The 22,239-nt window shown below is 37.3% G+C and overlaps 1 protein-coding gene across 1 annotated transcript in view; it reads right to left on the bottom strand.

The window, feature by feature from the left end:
• Cht6 (Chitinase 6) overlaps window positions 1-22,239 on the bottom strand; it is a 152,138-nt gene that overhangs the window by 36,255 nt on the left and 93,644 nt on the right. The window contains exons 8-11 of the mRNA XM_089108442.1: window positions 20,058-20,186; window positions 16,907-17,115; window positions 13,323-13,465; window positions 2,549-2,665 (exon numbers count right to left, since the gene is read on the bottom strand). Coding sequence (XP_088964568.1) covers window positions 2,549-2,665; window positions 13,323-13,465; window positions 16,907-17,115; window positions 20,058-20,186 — 598 coding nt within the window. The remainder of the gene's footprint in view (window positions 1-2,548; window positions 2,666-13,322; window positions 13,466-16,906; window positions 17,116-20,057; window positions 20,187-22,239) is intronic.

Below are 22,239 nucleotides of genomic sequence, written 5' to 3' on the forward strand. Positions count from 1 at the left end.
AGGACACCAGACATCGCATTTCCATATTGAATGAGTCCTTTTTGAAGTTTCTGCGACAACGCTGGCAAATACCTAACTTCCACAACTTTCAACTACACTGAACAAAATGTCTATCTCAAAATTTTAATTGAATGTGTCTGGGGAAATGATAGGCGTAAGAGGGGACTTAGTTGCCCTCCCATCACTTTCGACTGTTAAATAGGGTACTAGCGCTATCAGTTTCCAATCGAATGAGCCCTTTTTGAAGTTCCTGGGACAACACTTTCTATAAAACTTTATATGGCCCAAGAGAATAACTTAAAACTCCTGCCCTAAGGGCTTTGTGTCATCCTCAAAAACATAATTTCAGAACTTTTCAAATACGTTCAGCAAAATGGCTATCTCAAAAATTTTATTGGATGTGCTTAGGGAACTGGTGGGCGTGAGAGGGGGGTTAGTTGCCCTTCAATCACTTTTGACTATTAAATAGAGTAATAGCCCTTTCAATTTCCAATCAAATGAGCCCTTTTTGAAATTTTTACAACATCACTATCTATAAAAATCCTTATATGCCCCCAGGGCATAACTTACAACCCTTGCGCTGAGGGCTCTGAGGGGGTTATCATCCTCAAATACCTAATTTCCCCAACTTTTAACTACTTTGAACCAAATGGCTATTATTGGATGTGTTTGGGGAAAAGGTGGGCATGAGAGGAAGTTCGGTTGCCCTCCAATCACTTTTTACTATTAAAAACGGCACTAGGCATTTGAATTTCCAATCAAATGAGCCCTTTTTCAAGTTTCTACGAAAAAGCTTATATAGTTTCTTTATTTCTACGACAGAGCTTATATACCCCCAGGGTATAACATACAACCCTTACCCTGAGGGCTGTCGGGAGTGTCATCCTTAAGGATATTCCGGACCTTTCAACTACTTTGAACAAAATGGCTACCTCAAAATTTTGGTTGGATGTGATCGGATAAATAGTGGGCATGGAAGGGGTCTAAGTTGCCTTCCAATCACTTTCGACTATTACAAAGGGCACTACCATTTAACTTCCAATCGAATGAACCCTTTTTGTAATTTTCTACTACAACACTTTCTATAAAAACATCATATTCCCCCAGGGCATAACTTGCAACCCTTGCCCTGAGGACTGTGGGGACCCTCAAAGGCTTGATTTCCAGAACGTTCAACTACGTTGAACAAAATGGCTATCTCGAAATTTCGATTGGATGTGTTTGGGGAAAAAGTGGGCGTGAGAGGGGGGTTATTTGCCCTCCAATCACTTTTGACTATTAAAAAGTACACTATCGCTTTGAATTTCAAATCGAGTGATCCCTTTTTGAAGTTTCTACGACAAAGCTTTCTATAAAGATCTTATATGCCCCCAAGGCATAACTTACAACCCTTGCCATGAGGGCTGTGGGGGAGTGTCCTCCTCAAAAACATAATTTCTATCTGAAAATCAACTGCACTAAACAAAATTGCTATTTCAAAATTTTGATTGGATGTGTTTGGGGAAATGGTGGGCGTGGAAGAGATGTTAGTTGCCTTCCAATCACTTTCGACTATTAAAAAGGGCACAAGCCACTCCAATTTCCAATCGAATGAGCCCTTTTCGAAAAATGTAATACTGACCTAAGAACTTCATAATTTTCAAACAGCCAAGAGAAAGATTTTCCAAAATTTCATTATCCAGACATGAATAGACCTAAGAGGTACCCAGGGAGCTTTTTTTTTATTTTGTTGTTTTTGATACTTATAGAAATTGTCTGTCTATTCTGACCCAACATTTCATCAACAATTTTCGTTAGAACACTGAAACGCATATCAGTATTTTAAATGCTGTGTATTACCATAATAATATATTTTACCACATATATTACTGTATATATAGATGTACCATATAATATCACATATATTACCATAATATATTATAGTACACCATGAATAGCATATTATCATAATGATGTATATTACATGTTTAGTAATTTGTTTTCTAAATCTATTATCGAGAGATAATGTGTTCTTAGAAATTATTTACAAAGCTAAAAGTCTCTGTCATTTTCTAACTTTAGAGTAGAAAAAAAGAATATGTCAAAGTCTCTGAAATAGCATATCAGTAACTGATTATACCCTAGAAGAATAAGTTAAAAATGCGCGACATCTAGTTGTTACTTATAGATTTAGCACCTATCGAAATCGATAGCGCTAGCTATTTAAAGATAATTTAGTTTGAACAGCGGAAAGACGGCTCTAGGCTATTAAACTAGGCACTTTAATGGAGTGGATGACTCACCAGATGGACATACAAATGCATTGGGTATAATTCCTAGGGCGCCAGCATCCAAACAGCGGAAATGCTTTTTCTTTCTTTTCTTGTTTGTGCTCTGTCTTTTTCTGTTGATTGTAAGACAGGTTATTAATGAAATTCATTCATTCATTCATTCATTCAATTCATTAATTCATTCAGATCAATACCTGATTATGACATCTAACTGTTACTTATAGATTTCGCAAATGCCACCTATCGAAATCGAAAGCTCTAGCTATTTAACAACTCACCAGATGGACATACAAATGCATTGGGTATAATTCCTAGGGCACCAGCGTCCAAACAGCGGAAATAACGCTTACAATCGGTTGGATGTGCGTAAAATCCCTCATCCTTGCAAGTAAAATCTGCCAAAAAATAAGATAATTAAATAAGGTATGAAAGCTGGCATGTAACCAACCGCCAGCAACAAGATACATTCTTTAAAAAATCATACAACAATTGAAACAGAAATATATTAAAAACTGGTAATTCTTTTAATGAAAATAAAATGAAAACTTTGAAAAAGATAACGAAAATCCGAATATTTTGGATTCGCATCCGAAAGCCTTTGTCAATGAAAAAAGCAACCAAAAAATTAGAATAAACAAAAACAAAAAAAATACACAAGCGCTAACAACTAAATGTTGAAAAAGGGGATAAATCCATTTATTTAGACAATGAAAACAGGTAAAAAGTCACATATACAGCGACCGTCATCAGTAGAAATACTAAAGTATTAAAATTGAAACTAACATATTTATACAAACAGAATAATTAACTTTCGGGTTATTCATAAAAAAATGACCTTCCGGGTTGTTCACTAGATTGTTTTCTTTGGAGAGAGTTCAATGACAAAGTTCATTCACAGTCATGATGTGAATTTTCTTCTCAAATCTTGTCTGAATCTAAAATAAAGTTCTAATGGAAGTGGCAAAGTCTTCTATGTCTTCTAATTGCAAACAAAATTTTGAGTTTATAGTTGCATAGCCTACTTGGTTTACAACTTTTATTTTTATTTTGTATAACCGTTTATTTGCTTTTCTTTGTTTTTCACACGTTTTATTCTAGCCAGTTTTTTTTTCTCGTTGATAAAGGCTTTTCGATGTAAAGCCAAAATATTTGGGTAATCATTATTATTTTGTTCAATTTTTATTTGGTTTTCACTGTATTATTGAAAATGTTTACCTGTTTTAATGCATTTCCATTTCAATTCTAAATCGAAAGGCAGTGTGGTCCAAAAAATTATTCATCATGCAACAAATATAGGTACACCACTACTAATCCCCCAAAAAGACTCTATAATATGTGAAGGTAGACTTTAATTGACTAGGTAATAGCTTCACATATGTCTAACACTGAGTAAAGGCCTTAGGTTATTAATTTTCAGGAAGGGGGGGGGGGTACAAGAAAAATACATTTTTTAACCATTTCTCCTTTGGAGAGAAGTTCTTCCAACTAATAATGGAGGTAATCTTCACCTTAACCTTCAGTGGCATAGATGAATGGCATAAATCATAGACTGGATCTAAATATACAGTTATTGCGCAGTTATTATTTACTGTTATGACAGTTATTACACAGGCCACAAACAGTTGTTATTTCTCTCTCTCTCTCTCCCTCATTTTGTTAATTGAAAAAAGACGATTAACTAATATCCACAAATAAGCAAAAACAGGGGTAACAATTAGTAACAGTGATGGTTGGTGGGTGGGGGGAGGTGTCATTTTTTAAAACCTAGGGGCAGAATTTTTTTTTCAATGAAAATACAGAAAATGTATTTTTCAGAATCTAAGGAGGAAGGGGTAACAAAAAATCTAGGAGAGCAATTGTTCGGTTGCTGAGATTCAGATTTTTAAGCTTTTGAAATTGGCTTTGCATTTCTTTAAGACTATGAAATACTTTGAAAACATGCCAGAAATGTCCAAAAATAGGACAATTTTCTACTTCCTAAGGAAATTTAGGTGATTTCTAAAAAAAAGTCTATACAATATCATAATTCTTGCTTGGTGATTGCTGTCTTGGCTTAGCCGTAAGCTTTCAGTAAAATTGCTCACTTAAGGGGGAATATAGGAGCACACTGAACATAGAACAGGGAATTTTAGAGGAGCATTTTCTGCAGACTATCATTGCCCAAAGTATTTTATGACCAAAGTTATTAAAAAAAACAACAACACAATTTTCATACTATGAAAACAGTCCAGGTTTAACCCAGAGCAACATGGACCATTACTTCTGCTACAAGCAACTTACTGCAGTACCGATCCACTGAAGGCCAACAAAATTTTGTATGTTTCTCCTCGACCCTAATCGACTCAAAGCTTAAATCTTTACCCCTCCCATTAAGTCCCAATTTCTTTTAAATCTTTCCTTACGACCTCTCCCCCCCCCCATTCGGGTACGACCTGCTTTTCGTTTCTCCCCAGACAGATGGTCAAAACGAATAATCTTTGGCAATCTGTCATCCTTCATCAATGAATGTGCCCTAGCTATCTCAGGCTTTCTTTTATTATAGCCCTAGAGAGTGGGAGTGAACCACATTTTTTGCCCAGGTTATTGTTTGATATACGTTCAGTCAAATGTTTACCTAAGGATCACGTAGACGATTGGTTCGGAAAATATTTAACAATTTATCTACGACACTCATTTTATCTGCTTAATTTAAGTTTAGGGGTGTTTTGCATTCCCATTGCTTCCTAGCTCTCACAGAACCCCCTCACAGCCTCTCACAGTAGCTCTCACAGAGCCACTGTTATGTTAAGAAAAGTCCATAAACAATCCATTATAACAGTGATGAGACAGTGCCGGAGTTTCTTAATTCCTGATTCACCATCGGACGAGCTATTAACTTCACTCACTACCTTAATCGCAGCAATACTGTTCTTGTACATAGTAGAGAATCACTCTTATATCTGGTATACGATACAAGAATAGGACCTTCAGTTAAGCTTTTATTCGTAATCTATAAAACAGAAGACTTAAAGGGGCCTGAGGATTAAGAAATTTTCCAAATATTAATTTAAGAGTGAAAATTTGGCCAAAACATCTTCTCCCCTTCCAAAAATCATACTGTTTTTCTAATGAAAATTTATCTACAGCATCTCTTAGTCTAAAATTATGATCATACTAAGTGATTTGCTTCCTAGAGGAACCAGGCTAATGTCACTATAATTTACTAAACTCACTCTTATCAACTTTCTTATAAAGGGGTTTAGTTAAAGTTTTCCTAAAATTACTGCGTACTTCTAATTTTTCAAAAATGCATAACCATTAGAAATTCATCTCTTGCTTCGCAACCTCCGTATTTAGAAAATTCATTTACCAAACTGTCAGAGACAGAGACAGTACTAACATCTCACCGCAGTACCAAGCGCCCTGAGGCCAACACAGCTACACATGCTCCTCCTCCATCACAATCTATTCAAAGCCTTCCTCTTTACACCCTTACAGGAAGTTCCATTTCCTTTAAATCTTTCTTTGTGATATCCTCCCACCCCAGTCGAGGACGACCTGCTTTCCGTTTAGCCCTAGACATTTGTCCAAAAAGGAAAATCTTCGGCAATCTGTCATCCTTCATCGGCAGAACGTGCCCTAGCCATCTCAACCTTTTTATCATTATAGCCCTAGAAATGGGGATTGAACCATATTTTTCGTAATGCCAACTGTTTGAAATACGGTCAAGTCAGCTGGATACCCAGAAAAATCTGTAGGCTATTTCTGTGGAAAACATCTTGCAAATCTTCATCCACTTTTCAGAGCACCCATGCTTCAGAGCCATATTTGACCACTGTCATCACTGTAGCTTCTAATATTCCTCTTCACATGCGAAGAGGCTTCACGTAGCTTCTAATGTTCTAGTCTTGGTTTGCAGATTTATCTTCCTATTCTTCCAAACTTTTTTTAACTGTGAAAAAACACCCTGAGCCTTGGCTATTCTACTTTAAACATCTTCACTACACTAACCATCTTTACTAATAATTAAATAAAAAAACAAGTTTTTGCAACTAAAAGTAAGGAACAGCATTAAAACTTAAAACGAACAGAAATTATTCCGTATATGAGGGGGTTGCCCCCAACTCAGTACCTCGCTCTTTACGCTAAATAAAAAAAAAAGTTTTTTTAACTGAAAGTAAGGAGCGACATTAACACTTAAAACGAACAGAAATTATTCCGTATATGAAAGGGGCTGTCCCCTCCTCAACGCCTCACTTTTTACGCTAAAGTTTGACTCAGTCTCACAACTTTATTTTTTAAAACAATAAAAAAAAACTTTGGCGTAAAGAGCGAGGTGTTGAGGAGCGGATAGCCCCTTTCATATACGGAATAATTTCTGTTCGTTTTAAGTTTTAACGTCGCTCCTTACTTTCAGTTAAAAAAACTTGTTTTTTTTTAATTTAATTTCTGATTGTTTTTTAGTTAATGCAGCTTTTATTTTGGCTCACCGTCATTGAATAAGTAAAACAAAATTTTCATATTAACTTTACTTTTCTTGTGCTAAATGGCTTTCCAATAAACCAAAACCAATACTATACAGAAATACCAATACAGAAATTATTCCGCATATGAAAGGGGCTGTCCCCTCCTCAACGCCTCGCTCTTTACGCTAAATTTTTTTATTGTTTAAAAAAAATAGAGTTGTGAGAAAGTCAAACTTTAACGTAAAGAGCGAGGCGTTTAGGAGGGGACAGCCCCTTTCATATACGGAATAATTTCTGTTCGTTTTAAGTTTTAACGTCGTTCCTTACTTTCAGTTTAAAAACTTGTTTTTTTTTTATTTAATTTTTGAACGTTTTTGAATTAATACAGGTTTTGATTTTCGCTCACCGTACATTAATAATTACAACAAAATTTTCATATTAATTTTACTTTTATTTGGTTAAATGGCTTTCTCGAAACTTGTTTAATTTTATTTACGAACGTTTTTAATAGCAATAAATATACGGAACTTACGAATTAACTTACGTAACGAACTCCTATATTCATATATTCTTAATACGTATATATTTTTTTTTATTCCAATATTTACGGCGCCAGGTACTTCAAAGTATCTGATATGCCGCTATTCATTTACCTCTTTCAATGGCCTCGAGGTTTTAAATGTCTATTGAACCTTCTTTTGAAGGTGTAAACAGAGGGATTTGCAGGGATAATATCCCCAGGAAGATCGTTCCAGATAGAAGTGCAACGCCGAATGAAGCTGTTCCTCAAGTACTCGGTTTTCGGCGTATCCTCCTTTAGATAATTGGGCAGAGCTGCGTGCCTTTGTGTCTGCCTTGTTAGCTGGAAAAAGGGGGGGCACAGTTCGAGAGAGGTTGTCTGAGGGAGGTAAATTCATGTACTTGTAGAAAACTGCTATCGACGCTATATCAAACCTCTCATTTAAAAGCTGGAACGCTTCAGGTTTAGAGGCGCAGCCCGCCCTATTTGCCCTATTCTGGATCTTTTGAAGTGGTGCCAACAGCGTTTTCGGAGCACCAGCAAATAGCGGGCATCCATATTCAGCTATGGGTCTGATGAAAGTCTTGTAGAGTGGGATGATCGAGCTTGATGGAAGAAGGTTTTTGTAGCGAAGAGTAACTCCCAGCTTTCTTGCGCAGGAGGTTCTCACCCGATCAAGGTGGTTATTCCAAGAGAGATCGGTGGAGAAATGAATTCCCAGTAGACGAAGCTCGTCGACTCTCTTTATAGCTTTATTTTTGAAGATGAAACTGGGGAGTTCGCGTGTCACTTTTGATCGGGTAATTAGAAGCTTTTTTGTTTTCGATGCATTGAAGTTGATCATCCATGCATCAGACCACTTTTCAATTTTCAAAAGATCCATCTGTAGGGAAAGGGAGGCTTGTGTTGGGTCTTCGTGTTTAGGGACGGCTGAGTGTGTCGTGGTATCGTCGGCAAAGTGATGCAGAGGGTTTGCGAGGTTGTCTCCCATGTCGTTTATGTAGATTAGGAAGAGCGTAGGTCTCAAGACACTGCCCTGGGGTACCCCTGCTTTCACTGGATATTCGCGGGAAATAAACCCGTCAAGAACAACCCGCAGTGAACGATCGGAAAGAAAGCTCTCAATCACTTTTAACCGACATCCACGAACACCTTACACATAGAGTTTCTTTAGCAGGCCACGGTGCCATACTCTGTCAAAAGCTTTCGCAATGTTGAAGGATAGTATCCTGATGTCGTATCGCATTACCAGTAGTTCTATCCACTCCTGATACTGGGCCACTAGGCAGTCTAATGTTGAACGTTTCCTGCGGAATCCATATTGGCGGTCGCCTAGAAGGTCATTTGATTCCAGGTCATGATGAAGTGTTTTATTGGAGACGCTCTCGTAGACTTTGCCAACACAGGAGAGAAGGCTAATAGGCCTTTAGGAGCCCACGCTCGTTGGATTGCCTTCTGGCTTTAGAGTAGGTATAACTTGGGCGGACTCCCATGTTCGTGAGAAGGTTCCGGAGCAAAAGCACAGCCAAAAAAGCAATGACAAGGGTCCAGCTAGTTCGGCACTGTAGGACTTGAGGACAACATTTGGTATGTTGTCAGGACCCGTGGCTTTGGTCACATCCAGATGTTGCAGAATGCGAAGGATCTTGAGAGCAGAAAAATTCACGCGTTCCAGGACAGTGTGGGTTCGGTCGGAGAATTTTGGCACTTCTCTACCGGCATCGTCTAGATTCGAGAATTCGGAAAAAGCCTTAGTAAGAGCTTCAGCCTTTGCCTGTGGATCTTGTACCACTGTCCCGTTATTCTGGAGAGAATGGAATTGCGGTCCCCTTGGACGACGATAAAGCCTCCTTGACAATTTTCCACCAACTCTTTGCCGAAGCAAGTTGAAGCTTGGTGGCAAATTTCTCCTTATCAGAGCCCGGGACTGCCGAATCGCTCGAACTGCATCTTTGCGCGCATTTATGAATGCAATTCTGTCCTCTTTGCTCTTCGAAAGTAGCCATCACTTGTGTGCCTTTTGCTTTGCACGGATTGTCATCTTACACTGGATGTTGAAGCAAGGTTTGTCCTTAATAGAAAACTTGATCCGATCTGAAGGGACATGCTTTTTTACAGAGTTAGCTATGGCCTGCTGGCGTTTTTCTGCAGTTTCCTCTGGACCGTCAAAGAGGAAGGCTCCCCACTACTGAGAAAACAGAGTGCTTCTCAAACCGTCCCAATCACCTCTTTTGTATAGCCAGATTGTCCGTTCATGCTTTACTGGAGGCGGAATACGTATGTTTCCACGTGCAACGACGGCAACGTGGTCACTGGTGAAAGCATGAGCGTCTACCTCAAAGGAGTCAGGGTGATCTGTAAGGAATAGGTCAAGACGAGATGATCCGTTTGGGCCGTGATACGTGTCGAAATCGACAAGTTGTTTCAGCCCGTAAGAGAGAGAGATAGATCATACAAGTCTGACCCTTCCCTATCAATATTTTTGCTGCGAAGCCACACACTATGATGGACGTTGAAGTCTCCATGAAGGATAATGGCAGACTTAGCGTACTTGCCCCGAATATATTCAAGGGAGGTTTCAAGGTAGCTGGTCAGCTGGTAAGTTAGAGGGTTATACACGGTACCGACAATCACGGATTTATTTGGGAGGGTCACCCTGACCCACAGAGCTTCTTCGCCTGCTGAATCTGGTATGCTCAGGCATGAATAAGGTATATGGCTCTGTATATAAACAGCGAACCCTCCTCCTCCGTATTTAGCGCCGTCAGTACGCTCTCGATCCCACCTGAGGAGCGTGTATCCCTGTATGGCAACCTCACTGCTCTTAATTTCTTGGTTTACATTGGTCTCAGTGATGCACATGATATATGGTTTGACCGAGTTCACTAAATGTAGGAACCGGTCAAACTTAGATCTGAGACCTCGTACATTGCAGTGGGCTACCGTAAACAGGTCCGTTTGGATGGTCGGTGGACGTGCTACAGGTCGTCGTCGAAATGGCTGTTTGGTCCGAGGATTTTTGTTGTTAATCATAACCAGGTAAAAGAAGCTTTGCCGGGTGGTTAGCCCAACAAAGCCCATAAATCCATTGCCATGCATCATTAGACGGGGAACGGTGCCACCTGCCACGCACCTCATTACCGCATCTTCAACATGGAGGTGGTACCCCGTAATGGTTTAGCATGCGGCACAAGTGCCTCCCACCATGCGAACACCATGGAGTTTGCCCCTTAGTCAATACCTTGCTCTTTAAGCTAAATTTCGAATTTTGTTCCAATTCTTTAAAAATGACCCTTAATCACAAAGGCCGTTAATTAGAATAAATAGCTCTCATGAAAGTACTAAAAGATCTTTGGCTTAAAGAGCGAGGTATTGACTAGGGGGTAAACCCAATCATATACGTAATATATTCTGTTTGTTTTAAGTTGTGATGTTGCTCCTTACTTTCAGTTGAAAAACTTTTTTTTTTAAATTTAATTTCTGGTCTTTTTTATAAAGAATGCTGGGAAATCTGGCGCCCCATTCATAGCAATGCCCCTTCCCCTATGAAACTTCCTTCATGGAAAGAGCCTCCCACATAAGGTCGATACTATCGCCATGGGGAGACCAAAACAAAAAAAACAACAAATAAACACGCTCCTGCAATCTTTCGTCTGGCAAAAAAGGCAAAATTCTATATTTATGCATATGAGTGCTTAAACCTTCTATAGCGGGGTTCATTGGTGTTCTGAATATGTTAGTATTATTTCCATTAAGATTGTATATCTTTTAGGGGGTACTTCTCCCTTTTTACGAAAATCAGCCAAAATTTCTCAGGCGCGTAACTTTTGATGGATAGGACTAAACTCGATGAAACTTATATACTTCAAATCCGCATTAAAATTTAATTCTTTTGATGTATCTATTGGTATCAAAATCCCGTTTTCTAGACTTTCGGTTACCATTGAGCCGGGTCGCTCCTTACTTACAGTTCGTTACCACGAACTGTTTGAAAGTTTGATTAAGAAAAAACACAGAAAATTAGACTAATATCATGTCAAAAAACAGAACTTGAAGAATAATCCCGGAAAACTGGAGGCTAGAACTTGTGTTCTTTGCAAAGTTTTTTGTATGACTTTGTAACTTCACGGTGCCCTGCAATTTGGAAGGGGCCATGTCCTTTTTGAACGAGTGGTCCAGCGAAAACATATCTTTCTTCGACAACACTGCAATTATCTTTCTTGGGCCAGTTGTAACTGAAAACAGCATTGCTCACACGTTCGATAAATTCGAACTTCACCATCCCCTCATCTGGAAAGTCTTCTGCTCGCCCAAGTCAGACAATTTAATTGGGAGACCTGAGTCCTTCTCACAAGTAGAATTGTCACCACCCTCATTTTCACTTTTCTGGCCTTCATCCCAACTAAGTTCACTGGAATCGTCGCACAGTTTTTCCGGCAAGTTGTCTGATTCGTCATCAGATGAGCAGTCTAGATTCAGGACTTCTCGTAACTTTTCTCCAGCTCCCTTTCCTTTATTCGGCTTCATTTTAGCTTTGCCAGATTTCACTTCAATTGTCCTTGAATTCTCAAGATCTTTATCTTCTCTGTCGGTCGATTCAGCTAGTAGTTTTCCGGGAGCCTTGTTAAGCTTTGTTTGCTTACGTGACACAGTACCAACAGTGACAAACCGTCTATTTTGAAAGAAAGTTATGACAGAATCACCAACTGCCTCACGGATTTCGTCATTTGATCGCCTATCGGGAATCTTTTCGATGCAACGACTTCTGTCAAAGCATTCTGTGAACCCATTTTGAAGGTTGACATTGTCATCCTTTGCCAGCTCATCCCAGAGGAGCTTCAATAGCTTCGGAAACACCTCCTTTCAGACTGAATTTCCGGCAGGGTTTTGTATCTTGTATTCTTCGAGGGTTGTTCTCCAGATTCGTTTACTCGGCCCAAAGAATGCTACATCAAGGGGTTGCAAGAAATGGGTGGAATTCGCTGTTAAACAAACAAAAGCAATATCTTCTTCTTTGCAGACCTTGATAATCTTGTCACTGAAGTGAGAGCTTAGCTGATCGCCTATTACAACTTTTCTTCCAGGCAGAACTCTAAGGTGCGGAAGCAACTGAGACATGAACCAATCTTCGAATACAGAGCCTTCAAACCAACCGGACTTGCTAACTTGTCGAGTACCACGAGGTCCCCCACTTCTCCAACTGGAGTACAAACCTTTTGCTTTATAACAAACGTAAGGAGCCAATAGTTCTCCAGTAACTGAACCACAGATTATAATCGAGAATGCAGTTTTAGTCTGGATCATAATTTGCTCTGGGTATTTAACACCCCTTTTGAACTTGGGACTTAATTGACAAAGCTAAATCGGAGTTCACTTGCCGCGGAGCGGCCCAAAATTCTCCATAATTTCAGTGGGAAATCTCTTAGAAACATTACTAACGATGCTAACTTGTCAAAGTCTACAGCAAAAAATTAAGTCGACTGCTGCAAGGAGAGATTAAGCTAAAAAAAAATTATTGGGGAATTTTTTTTTTTGGGGGGGGACACCTAAATATGCCACTGAATTCCAGGTACCCCAAGTCTAAAGGGACCCAAAAATTCCACATTACAGCTGAAAAGTTTGACAACGGTAACATTGAACGCACGCGGGGAACTTTGAACATGCACCGCCATACGTTCAAAGTAACCCAATTTTTTTCCTAAGCTCGGAGAGAACTTTAAACAGCTCTTCTCTGCTCGAACCATCGCAAACAGTACATCGATAATAGGCTGGTCTTAAACGTTCTATATTTTTCTACTAGGTTACCAAATTACAACTTCCACGCACACCTCTAAAAATATTTATGTCACTCTTTACAAACTATACACAAATGGGAACAATATTACTTACTCATCAGCTCTAGACAACGACGATGTACGTGGCAAACTGAAGAAGAAAAATGGCGGAGATCAAACCTGATGTTATTCCAGTTTGAATGACACCTTGTGGATGATATACAGAGATTGTATGTTTGGACAGTAGATGCCCTAAGGGAGCTACTGTTTTGTTCAAAGTAAGCCACAAGGTTCAAAGTATGACGGTACTCACCGGCATCTGGAGCAGGTGTGGGGGGTGTTGGTGGTGTCGCACGAAAAACTGCTGGAGTCACCCCATTAAAATCTGATGACTCTTTATCAATACTCTGTTCTCTTGGTGACACAGATGATAGAGAGCGCAACAAGGAATTTGATCTGCAAGAAGAAGAGGAATAAAATGAGTATGGGTATATACGAGTATAACAATACAGGACTTAAAAGCCTATTCAAGAAGAGCCGATGAAGACTGAAAAAAAACTAAAAAAAACTAAATAATTTGAATTTTAGCCAAAATATCACTTACGGTAAGGGAGCTTAAATCGTGATAATTCAAAAACCATCAAATGATATTTAAAAAATAACAAATTAGCCCTCCCATCTTAGTCAGATTATTTTGTTTCATTTATTGTGTTATTTGATTCTCACAATAATAAGAACTTTCTGGCTATTGTTCAAAATGCATTTTACCTGTTTTTTTTTTAGAATGAGAAATAGTTAGAATTCATAGGTTCCGATATACATTTTTTTTTATGTTACTTTTCGATGCACATTCGACACACAAATTTTGATATGTCGACACACACTTTTACGACCAACAAATTACTTCTTGTACAAAGATATCTAATCGGTAATGACGAATAGATAACGACGCTAGAAAAGACCAACAGATAGCCCACCCCCAAAAAAAAAATCAAAACTCGACCCTGTATTAACTTAGGCTAGCTATGTCTATCAATAAAACAATTCTTATCTTCTATGTTCACTTCCCTTGAAATATCTCCCTAGGCCTTGAAGATTCGATGTTACTTTGAATGTCCGTTATCATGTATTAATAGACAAATTCCGACAAACATGATTAGTTTCTCAGCTATTTTTATTGTAATATTGGTATTTCAGTTATATCCATTGTATGCTTCAAAAAAGGTTTCAATTTAAAGGAACAGATGCGTTTTTTATCGTTTGTACAAATGTTTCGACGTCGCCATTGAACTGTTATGACGAATAGATTTGCAGCAAAAATGGAAGAAAAAAGTATAACATTTTTTGTTATATGTCCGAAAAGTACAAACATTTTTTGGCGTAAAATGAAACAGTGTGAGTCAGGTGTTGAAGCAGTTGATCCAGAAAAAAACATATGTGCATATAGAGGCTGCTTTCGGACCCACCAACTCCCTGAAATCTCAATATTCTTGCTATTTCCAAAAATTTCATGTATATTAAAAACAATTTGCACGATTTCACCATTTTTTAGAATTTAACTTAGTTTTAGTAGTAAATCTTAGCTATTAAATCTTAGTTTTCATAAAGCACGTCACATAATGGTATTCGAATTGAAAGCTTTTTTTAACACTTATGCTCAACTAGTTTGTACTACTAAACCGATAGGCGTGAACTTCAGGAAGGAAGAAGGGGAGGGGGATTATCTCCAACAAGAGAAGTTTAAGGGGCTCCACACACTAACAACTTTACATAGATAACTTTACACACATCAAAATTTGATACAAAGGATGCTAATGACAACAAAATCAACTCTGAAAATAAAGCTCTCAGGAAATAGAATCTCCTGAAAATATACTGTCAAAACATATTTGATCTACCTCTCACTATCGTGGTTTCAACAGTAGCTAAAGCTTAAGCAAATTTAATGAATTAAATTTGAATTAAAAACTGAATTAAATGAGCCCCTGCCTTCCGGTGTATGTTCAAAATTTGGTAATTCCCTTAATTTTTTTTTGTCCTTTTTATACTTTTTAAACCGTGAGAGCATCTCTAGACAATGAAAATCCAAGGATGTTTGAAGATTTGTAATTCAATGCTGGTGTACCCCTGACTTAAATCTGACAGCCCTTGACAACAGCACTGGATAATTAAACACCCAATACAAGCAGAAATCAGTTGGAGTCAATTTTTTACAATTTTATTAACAATTTTATCAATTTTGATAATTTTATTTTATTACTTATATTTGCTTGACAATATATTTCCGAATAAAATCGCAATTCTCTTCCACGATTAAATTAAAAAAAAAAGTCTTTTCAACTGAAAGTCAGGAGCAGCACTAAAACTTAAAACGAACAGAAATTATTACATATATTAGGGTGTTGCCCGCTCCTCAACACCTCGCTCTCCACGATGAAGTTTTTTAGCACTTTCAAAAGAGCTTGTTATTATTTTAATTAAACAACCCTTGTGTTTCAGGAATCGTTCTTAAAGAATTGGGACAAAATTTAAACTTTAGTGTAAAGAGTGAGGCGTTGAGAAGGGGAAACACCCCTCATATACGTAAAAATTTCTGTCCTTTTCAGTGTTAATGTTGCTCCTTATTTTCAGTTAAAAAAAACTTGTTTTTTTAAATCCAATTTCTGATCGTTTTTAAATACTGCCAGGAAATCTGGCTCCACCTCCACAGAAACATCCCCCATCCCAACGAAAATATCCCATAAACAATTCAATCCCGGTGAAAATATACCCTGGTCAATTACCCTTAACATCTCCACGTGCAGAATTGATTCGGCGAAGAGAAAGCAAGACATATAAAAAGAATTTCGTATAGGGATTCTGGCAAATTCGCCCAATGAAAAATTTCCCCTGAAAAGTTTACTTTTGGAAACTTCCCTCTCCCTGGAAAATCTCCCCAACTAAAAATATGCCCCCCTACCCGAAAAATGTATGCATACTTCCCAATAACAAATACTATACGTAAACAATGAGCAAATTCTATAACTTGAAGACCTTTCCCCAGGGGATGTGGGTGGTAAAGTTATCTCCAAAGCCAAAGACATAGTTCTTGGACCTTTCAACTATGTTGAACAAAATGGAAATCTCAAACTTTTGATTGGGCAATTTCGGGAAAAAGGAGGAGTGGGAGAGGGCCTAGTTGCCCTCTATTCTTCTTGATCACTTAAAAAGGGCGCTAGACCTTTTAGTTTCCGTTCGAACGAGCCCTCTCCCGAGATTCTATGACTACTTGGTCCATATGATAATATCTGCGAAAAAAACAAAAACGAAAAGCGAACAAACAAATGAACACTCATCCGTGATCTTTCTCCTGGCAAAAATTGCAAAATTCCACATTTTCGCAGATCGGAGAATGAAACCTCTACACTAGAGTTTTCTGATAAGCTCAATCTGATGGTGTGATTTTCATTATGTTTTTTTTTCACTTTTTGGGTGGTGTTCCCCCCTTTTAAGAAAATAAAGCAAATTTTCTTAGGCTCGTAACCTTTAATGGGTAACAGTAAACTTAACGAGGCTTATATTTTTGAAATCAGCATAATAAGCCAACTCTTTTGATAGATCTAGCGGTATCAAAATTCCGTTTTTTTCGAGTTTTGGTTACTACTGAGCCGTGTCGCTTCTTACTTACAGTTCTTTACCACGAGCCGTTTGACATTATCACGAAAAACATGTTACTTTTGATTTATGATTCTTCCCCTGGGTCTTTTTTCGAGGCTCCTATTTTTTAAAGTAAATAATATTTAAAAACAGTAAATGACTGAGAAAATATAACTCGAATGTATACATAAATACTTGTGAAAAAACGAAATTTGTATTAGCCCAATTGGCAGAAATTAACCAACGTGAATGGTACTGTACCTGACTGCATTGTTAGAAGGAACTTTGGGACTTTTTCTCAATCCTGTGCTGCTCTTTCCACCTTCCTGCTGCTTCAAGCCTTGGATTAAAGCTTCCCTTCCTGCCTCCAGGAGAGGATACTGTTTTCCTGTGCATACGCCTCGGAAATCGTCTGTCTCAAGTGACCAAAACATAATACCTCCCAAGTCTTCTTCTAAGACATAGTTTGCCTGAAAAAGCAGATTTTAAAATGAGTATATCACTCAGTGTTGCCAAATTGATGTGCACTTTTTTAGAAGGCCCCACCAGTTTTTTATTGGAAGGAGCAATTTTTTTATTGGTTTACAAAAATAAATAAATAAAAAGCACCAAACATGTGCTTTTATGCATTTTTATTACGTTTTTAAAAGCATTACGAAGCGGGGGGGGGGGCAAACCACACTACCCCCCTCGTGGATACGGCCTTGGGTTACACATTGAATTGTTCTAAATATTGCCTTCAGCTTATTTATGCTTTCTGACTCAATTATCTTACATCTGGCAACTGGAAACACTAATTTCACCGCCCCTTACCTTGGTTACGTAGGTGAAGTACTAGCAGCAAAAATAATTGGAAGACAGACATTAAAAAAAAACGTTCCGTATACTTTTCCGTGATGATCGGAGTATATCCCTTCCCTTCTCCTTAACAATAAACTTTTTTGTCATATCAATAGTTTTAGCCATAAAAAATGGCAAAATCATTTGTTTAGCCATTTCTTTTTAGCAGCGCAGTAATTAATATTGTGTCTAATTTTTTTTTCGAAAAAAAATCAGTTAAATAAAAATTCATTTTTGTTTTTCCTGTTTTTTGGTTTTTAAGAACTTCGTTTTTGGTTTCTTTCTTTCGCGTTTTCAGTAAAGTGCTGGTTTAAGAGTTCTGCAAGCCCAAGGAGATTTTACGAGTCAGTTTATTTGAGCTAGTTCTGGAGATGTATGTTTTCAGTTATGGAAATCATAATAGAAAATATTCTATGGCTATGCAAGGAAAATATTTTGACAAAGTAGACAAACATATTCAACAAGATTGAATAATGTATTTCCTTTTTTGCTGGATATCATTTCCGAACTAAAATTATGCCAGAAACAATCTTTCAAACAGTTCGTGGTAACGAACTGTAAGTAAGGAGCGACCCGGCTCAATGGTAACCGAAACTCTAAAAAACGGGTTTTTGATACCAATAGATATATCAAAAGAATCAGATTTCAATGCTGATTTCAAATATATAACTTTCATCAAGTTTAGAGCTACCCATCAAAAGTTACGCGCCTGAGAAAATTTGGCTGATTTTCAAAAAAAGGGGGAAAAACCCCTAAAAGTTATAGAACCTCAATGAAAATCACACCATCATATTCAGCGTCTCAGAGAACCCTACTGTAGAGGTTTCAAGCTCCTATCTACAAAAATGTGGATTATTGCATTTTTTGCCAGAAGAAAGAACACGGATGCGTTTTTATTTTTTTGTTTTTGTTTTTATTTTTTTTTTTTTTTTTCCCCCAGGGGTGATTGTATCGACCCAGTGGTCCTAGAATATCGTGGGAGGGCTCATTGGAACGGAAATTAAAAGTTCTAGTGCCCTTTTTAAGTGACCAAAAAACATGGAGGGCAACTAGGCCCCCTCCCACGCTCATTTTTTTCCCAAAGTCACCCGATCAAAATTTTGAGATAGCCATTTTGTTCAGCATGGTCGAAAATATGATAAAAATGTCTTTTAGGATGACTTTATCCCCCAAAGTCCCCAGGGGGAGGGCTGAAAGTTATGAACTTTACTCAATGTTAACATATAGTATTGGTTATTGGGAAGTATACAGACTTTTTCAGAGGAGATTTTTTCTGGTAGGTGGGGGAAGGAGAGGGTCGGGGGCTATATGGAAGGATCCTTCCATTAAGGAAGTTTTCATGGGGGAAGGGACATTGCTATGAAGGGGGAGCCGGATTTCCCAGAATTATTAAAGAAAAAGATCAGGAATTAAATAAAAAAAAAACAAGTTTTTCAACTGATCAACTGACTGTGATTAAGAGGTCATTTTTAAAGAAATGTAAAAAAAAATTCGAACTATAGTTTAAAGAGCAGGGTATTGACTAGGGGGCGAACCCCCTAATATACGTGTTAAAAATTTATGAATATAGAAGTTCGTTACGTAAGTTAATTCTAAGTTACGTATATTTATTACTAATAAAAACGTTCGTAAATAAAATTAAACAAGTTTCGAGAAAGCCATTTAACCAAATAATATGAAATTTTGTTTTAATTATTCATGTACGGTGAGCCAAAATCAAAACCTGCATTAATTCAAAAACGTTCAAAAATTAAATAAAAAAAACAAGTTTTTTAAACTGAAAGTAAGGAGCGACAATAAAACTTAAAACGAACAGAAATTATTCCGTATATGAAAGGGGCTGTCCCCTCCTCAACGCCTCGCTCTTTACGCTAAAGTTTGACTCTGTCTCACAACTTTATTTTTTAAAACAATAAAAAACTTTAGCGTAAAGAGCGAGGCGTTGAGGAGGGGACAGCCCCTTTCATATACGGAATAATTTCTGTTCGTTTTAAGTTTTAATGTCGCTCCTTACTTTCAGTTTAAAAAACTTGTTTTTTTTATTTAATTGTACCAGAAACCATCCGTAGCCCATATTATTCTGCGTTGCTTATTCGCAGTGATTGCAGCGATATTTGGGATTTATTTTTATTAAGATATTTGGAATTATTATTATTATATTATTTAATTATTATATTATTATTATTATTTAATTATATTATTATATATTTATTATTTTTATAAGATATTTGGAATTTATTTATTTATTAAGATGTAAGTTTCATTCATTTGTTTTTGTTTGTCTTTACCTGTTGTGTTTTTATTTATGTTAACTTTTTTTCTATTCATTTTTTCTCTATTGATTAAGGCTCCCGGATGTGAAGTCGAAATATTCATTTTGTTTAACTGCTTTATTTGCATATTATACCCGTTTTTCTATCTATGTTTATTTAATTCTGTGCATGTTTTATAATAGTTAAATAAAACATAACAACTAAAAATTACTGATAATTGAATTAAGATAAATAAATGTGATACTATTCACTTAGGAAAACATTAAGATAATAGTATTACAAAATAATGTTTAACTTACCTTACGGGCCACCATATCTTCGTCATCGTAACCTACCCAATCACCATCCTGTGAATACGCATACGGACCGACGTCTTCTGGATATGGTTTCTCGATTAGCCAGTTCTCTACCCCTATTTTTTCACAAATCTGTAAACAAATATAAAGAGTAATTTTAGAATTATTTTTTAATTTCTTAGATTAATTGTTATTAATCTAACAATAACATTTTTATTTTTTGGTTTTTTTACCATCAATCATTTTTTTTTAGATTAATAAGATCTTTTTTAGAATTCAGAAGAAATTGTTTTGAAAACTAGCCAAAATGTCTTCAAGTCTGAGCGGTTCAACTGTAAATTTATCTTACTCCATAGTTAAGCAGTGGAGAGAATTGAAAAAGAAGCTGTAGTTGGACATCGTTATTTTCGACAATGATGCACCAATTTATCCGAAGGAATAAAAATTCGTAATTGACTATTTATTATTTCTTTGACAATTGGAATATTATTCAAGTAATGATTATTATCAAATAACCTACCAAGCACACAGCTACCCCAAATCAGTATCAATAAATAAATGAAACACAAAACGAGCATAAATTCAAATAAATAACAGAGTCAAACTCGAAACGAGCAGAAATTAATATGAGTAGGGTTAAAAACCCCTATGCTTTTTAAAAGCAAGAATGTAATTTGTACTTAACCGAAAATAATTCAAATGAATGTGCATTGTCAGTTTAATACACATATGCTGTTATTTGTTCCTTATAATCTCGATTAATGTTTGATTTCTTAAGGATGTAAAAGTGAAAACATATAAAATAATTTTTTTATTGTGTTATGGGAAATTATGGGCGTGGGGGGGGGGGGGGTTCTCTCAAATAAATGACTCTTAAAAAGGGCACTATAACTTCCAATTTAAAATCAAATGAGCCCCCGCTGAAGTTAATACGACCAGCCATTCCATAAAAACCTTATATACCCTTAGGACATAACTTACAACTCCTACCTCAGGGCTCTGGGGGGCTTTGCCAGCCCCGAAAGCATTGTTATAGGTTCTTTGGACTATTTTAAATAAAATCGCCATAACACAATTTCGATCAGATGCATTTGATGAAAAGAGGGATAGTTGGATGGGTGGGTGCTACTTGACCTCCATCACTATTGATTTTAAAAGGGAAATAGAAATTGTAATGTCAACCAAATGAGCCACCTCTAAAGCTTGTACAAACATCCCTTCCATAAGAGCCTTAAATGCACCAGGGGCATAACTTACAACCCTCGTCCTCAGGCTCTGGTGGTTCGTATCAACCTCAAAAGCCTTGTTATTTGGTATTTAGACTATTTTAAATAAAAGTACTGTCTCAAAATATATATTGGATACATCTCAGGAAAACAGGACGTGTTTGTATGTGTGTGTGTGTGTGTGTGTGGGGGGGGGGGGTAGTTACGTTCTGATAACTTAGATTTTTTAAAAAGGCCGTAGAACTTATGATCACCAATCCAATGAGTCCCCTCCAAATCATATACGACCACCCTTTTTATAAGAGCCTTATATGCCCCAAGGGCATAACTTACAACCCTTTCCTTGAGAGCTGTATGGAGGGGGGGGGGTGTCTTCCTCATAGGCGTAATTTCCGAAACCTTCAACTACAATGAATACAATTGTTATCTCCAAATTTCAATTGGAGGTGTTAAGGGAAATGCTGAGCGTGGAGGGGGGGAGGCTGTTTGCTCTCAAATCACTTTGACACTTAAAAAAGAGCCACTTTGACTATAGCTTCCGATTTCAAATCAAATAAGCCCCATCTGATGTTTATACGACCGCCCATTCAATATAAACCTAATATGCCCTCATGAAATAACTTACAACCCTATCTCCAGGACGCTGGGGGTGTCTGTCATCCCTAGAGACATAATTATATGTTCTTTGGACTATTTTGAAAAAGAATCGTTACCTCATGATTTCAATCAGAAGCGTTTGATGAAAGGGGTTGTAGAAGAGGGGGATGCGGTAAAGGCCGTCCCTTACTTTTGACGTTTAAAAAGGAACTAGAACTTCCAGCTTTCAACCAAATGAGCCTCTTCTAAAGTTAAACAACCATCCCTTCTTTAGAAACCTTAAATACCCCCTGGGCATAACTTACAACCTTGCCCCTAATCTCTGGGGTTTGTTTCAGCCCCAAAAGCCTTGTTATATGATA

This window comes from Artemia sp. Qi Xiang Cuo, chromosome 3 (assembly GCF_049724085.1).
Source record: "Artemia sp. Qi Xiang Cuo chromosome 3, ASM4972408v1, whole genome shotgun sequence".
Lineage (NCBI taxonomy): Eukaryota > Metazoa > Arthropoda > Branchiopoda > Anostraca > Artemiidae > Artemia > Artemia sp. Qi Xiang Cuo.